At 54.9% G+C, this 6,000-nt stretch overlaps 1 protein-coding gene across 1 annotated transcript in view; it reads right to left on the reverse strand.

Moving 5' to 3' along the window:
- LOC103253411 (cilia- and flagella-associated protein 54) overlaps window positions 1–6,000 on the reverse strand; it is a 125,465-nt gene that overhangs the window by 25,292 nt on the left and 94,173 nt on the right. Inside the window, exon 29 of the mRNA XM_021709194.1 lies at window positions 3,079–3,217. Within this exon, the coding sequence (XP_021564869.1) occupies window positions 3,079–3,217 (139 nt within the window). The remainder of the gene's footprint in view (window positions 1–3,078; window positions 3,218–6,000) is intronic.

The following is a 6,000-nucleotide window of genomic DNA, read 5'->3' on the forward strand; positions in this document are numbered from 1 at the left end:
GGACACTCACTCTCCCATCTCGGACAATTCTAGCTGGAAGGACTCCCAGTGGGCTCAGGAGAAAACCATCGCTGTCCACATGTGGACTATATAGCGGTGGATTTAGGGGCAATTCCCGCAAAGAAATTCTAGACCACGGCTCAAAAGCAGCTATCTGGTATGTTTGGTCTGTGGCTAACGCACCGTAGTTGTTGTTGCGTTCCACAAAAGAAGTGTGAAAATGAAAACAAACTGGGATTCTTTTCAATATCCACGAAAGGGCAACCAAGCCCTTTATTAAAGAAATGTCTCTCTGCATCTAAAGCTACAAAGTCTTCTGCACTTGGGGTGGGTGAACTCTCTGACCACGGGGGTCTGTTACCACACTCAGTGTGTCACTCAGCACTGCCGTGCCTGCCCTCCGAGGACACTGGGCAGAACGTCCAAGCACATCCTAGGACATCTGCTCTGGAAAACCAGGCACGGGAGGCGCAAGTGCCAGCAGACAGCACTTGCAGGGGCCGACTAGGCTTCCAGACGCACTCCAGCAGCCAGACATGTGGCTTAAAGACAGTGGAAAACGCCCTCACTCACTCCACCGGCAAAGTCACACTAAAAGTGCCTGGAAACACCAGGAGAGTTGCCAACATTTACACTTTTACATAATAAAAGTTCACAAATGAGGTAAACAAGAAAGCAAAGAGCCCTTTCAATAACATTCCTTAAGAATTAGAAATGTTTTGTTGTTGGCAACTTATGAAATACTGACCCAGCAGAAAATGAGTTCAGGAAAAAAGATTCGCTGGACCAGAAATAAAGAGAAGAGGTGGCAGAACGGATGCCCCCTGGGCAGATCTCACCCTGAGCACCGGGGATCTCTCCCGACCCCTGGGCCTCGTGCCTTTCGGCTCCAGGTCCCAACCCAGGAGGCCTCGGCAGGCGCTGGCGGGATGTGGTGCGCGAGCTCTGCCCCAGGAGAGTCTTGTGGGAAGGCGGGACTCCACCCAAACACAGGACGTGGGGCCAGGAGGAGGGCCTGGGAGGGAAGGGCCTGAGATGCCAGGTGAGCACAGACACACGAGTGAACGCTCTGCATGAGTGTGTGGAAGACTTGGGTGAAGAGGGAGGTGAGGAGGGGAAGGCGAGTCACGGAACAAAGCCTCAAGATGGGAACCACCACGGCACACTCTGGAGGCAGTGAGGCCGCCCCAGCCGCCGCCATGGGAGCACCAAATGCTGCTGGAACTCGGTGTGTACTGTGATCGCGCTGACAGCAAGGAGAAGGAGGGGAAGGAGAGGCTCAGCCCAAACCCGAGGCAGCGAGAAGTCACCTGAAATTGACCCTCAAGGGAAAGCAGCGATCCTGGCCCCTGAGCCGCCCTGGGGTGTCTGCTGTCCTTCTCCCACCCAGGAGGGGTGATGAGTGTGATGCACCTGCCTTCCCTGCTCCATGTCGACCATGGGGTCCACCCACAGGTGGGACGAGCCTGCCTCCTGTGCCCCGCAGCGGTGGTGGGGTCCACTCACAGGTGTCACCAGCGAGATGCCGGCACTCCCAGGTCCCACACCCCATGCCCCACCGGACTGGCAAGTGTTTGCTGCCCATCTGCCATGACTCACACTGGTGCTATCTCTGGGCATGGGGGCAAGCAGTGATGGCAGCGGTCCCTGTGGCTCGGGCTGGGCGCCAGGAGAGGCCTGGCAGAGATAGCCCCCGTCTTGCCCATCTTTTAGAGCTAGTGTTTAAATGGCCCCAACACAGAGCATACATCATGAGAAACACAGAAGCTTAAAGAATGGCCGTCAGGAGAAAACCCTTTTGGCCCACCCCTCTCATTTCCGCGGGGAGGACTTCGTTCTCCCAGAGAAGGGTGGGATACTTGGCTTCTAGGCTTAGCACAGGTCACCCAGGAGGGGAGAGGGACTTCCCGTCCATGACTTGGGAGAAGCAGCCAAGCCTGCCGGGCACAGCCCCTCGGCCAGCTCTGCTGACACCTTTGAGGCCCCTCCTGCGGGACGGGTGGTCTCTGCCTCTCTGCAGTAAACTCAGGGCAGCGGGGAGTCGACCGCGTGACTCGGTGGGCAAGGCTGGCTAAGATACTTCCCTGCGCCGTGGCAGCTGTGGGGTCCCCACAATGGGTGCGAGCAGGGTCAAAATACTGAGAAGTTGACTGGCCTCGGATTCACCCACCCACTCGACAGATAACGCTCTGACATTCCCACCACCATCTCCCCATCTCCTGCGCCTGTTCTCAACAAGTGCAGGACTCTGAGGGACGGGAATCCCTCCAGAGCATGAGCCTCCACGGGCACAAAACCACTCAGCTATGGGAGCAGATGAACAGAGCGCCACACAGACACCTGCAGCCTCGTGTTGGGTCTACCCACCGACCCACATGCAGAGGAAAAGTCTCCAAGATGATATGTTTATCTGTGTTTTATTACTTGAATATTAAAAATGTTTAAATAATGACCGGGTGCAGGGGGTCAAACCTGTAATCCCAGCACTTTGGGAGGCTGAGGTGAGAGGATTGCCTGAGTCCAGGGATTTGAGCCCAGCCTGGGCAACGTGGTGAGATCTCGACTCTACAATAAATCAAAAAAAATTAGCCGGGCTTGGCGGCACGTGCCTGTAGTCCCAGCTACTTAGGAGGCTGAGGCGGAAGGATCACCTGAGCCCAGCAGGTCGAGACTGCGGTGGCCGTGAGCCTGCCACTGCACTCCAGCCTGGGTGGCAGTGCGAAAAAGTAACAGCAAAATTATTAAGTCACAAAGCCATGTTTCTTGGGATTCACAATCACATCTGGATGACTTCCCGAGATCCAATCAGATTCAGGTCATAAGCAGGCTAGGGAGAGTTGTGGAGGGATGGGGGTGTGTGTGTCAAGAAGGCGGTCATGTCTGGTCATGGACAGGCTGAGGGCTTTGGAGGGTCACACGTGCGTGTCAAGGAGGTGGGCGTGTCTGTGCTCTGAGCAGGGCAGCTGGAGGCAGAAGAACCACAGAGCTCACGCTGAGTCACACGGAATAACAAGTGTCTTAAATACTTAAATACAGCCCTTCAACAGGATTGCCAGTTTCCATGATTCAACAACTTACTTCCAGTTCTTTATCAGTTGATTTCTCTTCTGTTTCTTCCATGTCAGTCAAGTTCTCACTTGCAATTTCGGGAGTTGCCGGCAATGATAGTTCAGCTATTTGTACAAGGTTAGATAGCTTCTCGTGAATGGAAATAACTCTGAAAAAGCAAATACATATATATTTACTTATTTGAAGAGTTTATAATGCATTTATTTGCAGACAGAACCAGCAGCATGCATAAAACAAGCCCTCGGTGAATTCCATTGGATTTCTGGCACTAGCAAGCATCTCTCCTTCATGGGACGGTCCCAGTGCTCCCAATGTCTAGGGTCCTTCAGACACCCAGGACTTGCTCCTGTGGGCATCCTGGTGCCTGCTCTGGCCGCTGGCCTGCCATTAAGAACCATGACAAGGTACAGAGACTCAAAGGGCCAGTCGAGGAAACCAGGACAACCAGAGTGTGATGTGTGTCAGGGAAGGGAGGGATAGAAGCTGAGAGCAAAGAGAAAAAGAGTAGGGAGAGGGATGGGGGTGGAGGCCACAGTGTCAGGGGCCCAGGCCAGTGGTCACCGGTGCTCCTGGGGAGGGGGTGGAAGGTGGAGGGCCGAGGGGTGAGGGCCCCTTGTGGCCCTCAGCAACTCCATGCCACAGGCACAGCACGCGTGTACATGCATGGGTGTGTACATGTGTGCACACGTGAGTCTCCTTTCAAGGGAGAAAACTGCAAAAAAGAAGCACAGGATCCCAAAAGCAGACTGACAGAGGAGCATGGGCACAAGTGGGTGAGCTCCATGTCCCCACGTCCTCGGCAGCACGGGTGACACTTGAGCATCCAGTCATGGCTCTTAGCAACACAAAGTAAAATGCCTCTCCCACATGTAAGAGGTTTTGTATTGTACAGCACATCTTAGAAGCATTTCTATTGACAAGGCGACAGGTACCGTAATCCCAGCACTTTGGGAGGCTGAGGTTTGAGACCCGCCCGGGCAACTTGGCGACACCTCATCTCTACAATAAATCAAAAATTAGCTGGGTGTGGTAGTGCGTGCCTGTAGTTCCCGGCTGCTTAGAAGGCTGAGGCGGAAGGATTGCTGGAGCCCAGCAGGTCGAGGCTGCGGCGGCCAGGAGCATGCCACTGCACTCCAGCCTGGGCGACAGAGTGAGATTCCAGCTCAAAAAGAAAAAAAAAGGTGTTAGGTAAATGTGAAGATCTGTCATTGGAGGCTTGCTCAGGCTGTGTCTGGTGATGCGCTAGAGAGAACAGGGCAAGGATGCAGGACGGGCCCACAGGGTCACACACGCCAGCCACGGGACCCTGAACTTGGGCTTCAGCTGGAGGGTGGAAACGACACAGCCCTGTCATCAGCCCCTGGGCTCCCGTGGGACGGAAGGCTGCGACTCCATCCACCCCTGACCACCAAGAGCCACGCAGGGAGGGGGCCTTCTCCTTCTCACACCTGGGGCGAGGACTCGCGCTTCTCGTCCAAAACAACGTGGCCTTCCCTCATGACGCGCAGGGCTCCAGGAGGGACACCTCGCTTTCTGCCGTGTGGGCTCTCGTCCAGAACCACACAGACTGCACCACCCGCGTAGACACCCGGTCCAGCTCCGTGAAACGCCACCTGGCGTGGGCTGGGCAGCTGGACCTCGTCAAGCAGCAGCATCAGAGGACCTGGGTCTCAGTGCCCGGTGGGCCCCGCCCGCCCTGCCCTGGCCTCCTTGTCTTCCGGCTGGCTTTGCCCCATGGGCTCCTCACCGCGCCCTCCAGGACAGGGCCGGCACTGCTCTCGAACCTTGGTGCCACAGATGCGCATCTCCAGCCTGCGTGGCCTGGCCAGCTCCCACGGCCTCCACCCTCATCGCCTGACTGGGTCCTGGGCCCCCTTCTCCCTGGGCCGTGTGGCCTGGAGGGTGGGACCCAGCCAGAGGAGGAAACAGGGATGGCAGGAGGTTCAAAGGCAGAGACAAAGGCAGTGCACTTGACCTTGGTCACAGCAGCACAACTGCCATTTAGATAGAACTGCCAAGAAACCTTTATGTATGCTTATTGAGAATACTATCTTTTCCTTTGCTGCTGTAAGAAAAATACAAAGAGCTAAGAGGTATTTTTCCTGGTGGATGGGGGAGGATTACTTGAGCCCAGGAATTAAAAACCAACTGGGTAACATAGCAAGCCCTTGTCTCTACATAAAAATAAAAAAATTAGCCAGGTGTGGTGGCACTCATCTGTAGTCCCAGCTATGCAGAGGCAGAGGTGAGAGGATCACCTGAGCCCAGGAGGTCAAGGCTGCAGTGAGAGACACACACACACACACATATATATTTTTTTCCCCTTGTGAGAACTTAACTAGGAGATGAGGACAGGGACAACCAAAGGAGCATCTCCCGGCCTGCAGATCACCCAACTTCCTTCTTTTTCCAGCCAGTCTTTTCTGACCTGCTTTACTGACTGAAAAAGGAGGAATCGAGAACAACTCCTCACGTCCTGATCTTGAGCCTCGTAAGACCAAACGGAGGCCCAGACTTTACCCATATGATGACCACTTGTATATCTAATCCTAAATTGTACCACACATCTTGAAAAGCTGACTGAAAACAACTGCACATGTGCCCTCTCTTGAAACAGCCCTTGTGTCTCTCTCTTTCCCAGCGAGGTCGAGAAGCCGTTCAAAATGAAAATCGTGGCACCTGATCAAGACTCCTCAGGGGAGGACGGAGAAACCCCAGTCCTCTACCCGCCAAGCCAGGCAAACGCAGACGCAGAGGGACATGGGTGTGGGGGGTGTGGGCGTTTCCAGCCTTTCTCTTTTTTTTTTGAGTTGGAGTCTTACTCCGTCGCCCAGACTGGAGTGCAGAGGCCACTCCCGGCCACCACAACCTCAACCTGCTGGTCTCCGGCGATCCTTCCGCCTCAGCCTTCCAAGTAGCCGGAATTACAGG

The sequence above is a fragment of the Carlito syrichta genome, unplaced genomic scaffold (genome assembly GCF_000164805.1).
Source record: "Carlito syrichta isolate Samal-C Ts95f unplaced genomic scaffold, Tarsius_syrichta-2.0.1 Scaffold67297, whole genome shotgun sequence".
Lineage (NCBI taxonomy): Eukaryota > Metazoa > Chordata > Mammalia > Primates > Tarsiidae > Carlito > Carlito syrichta.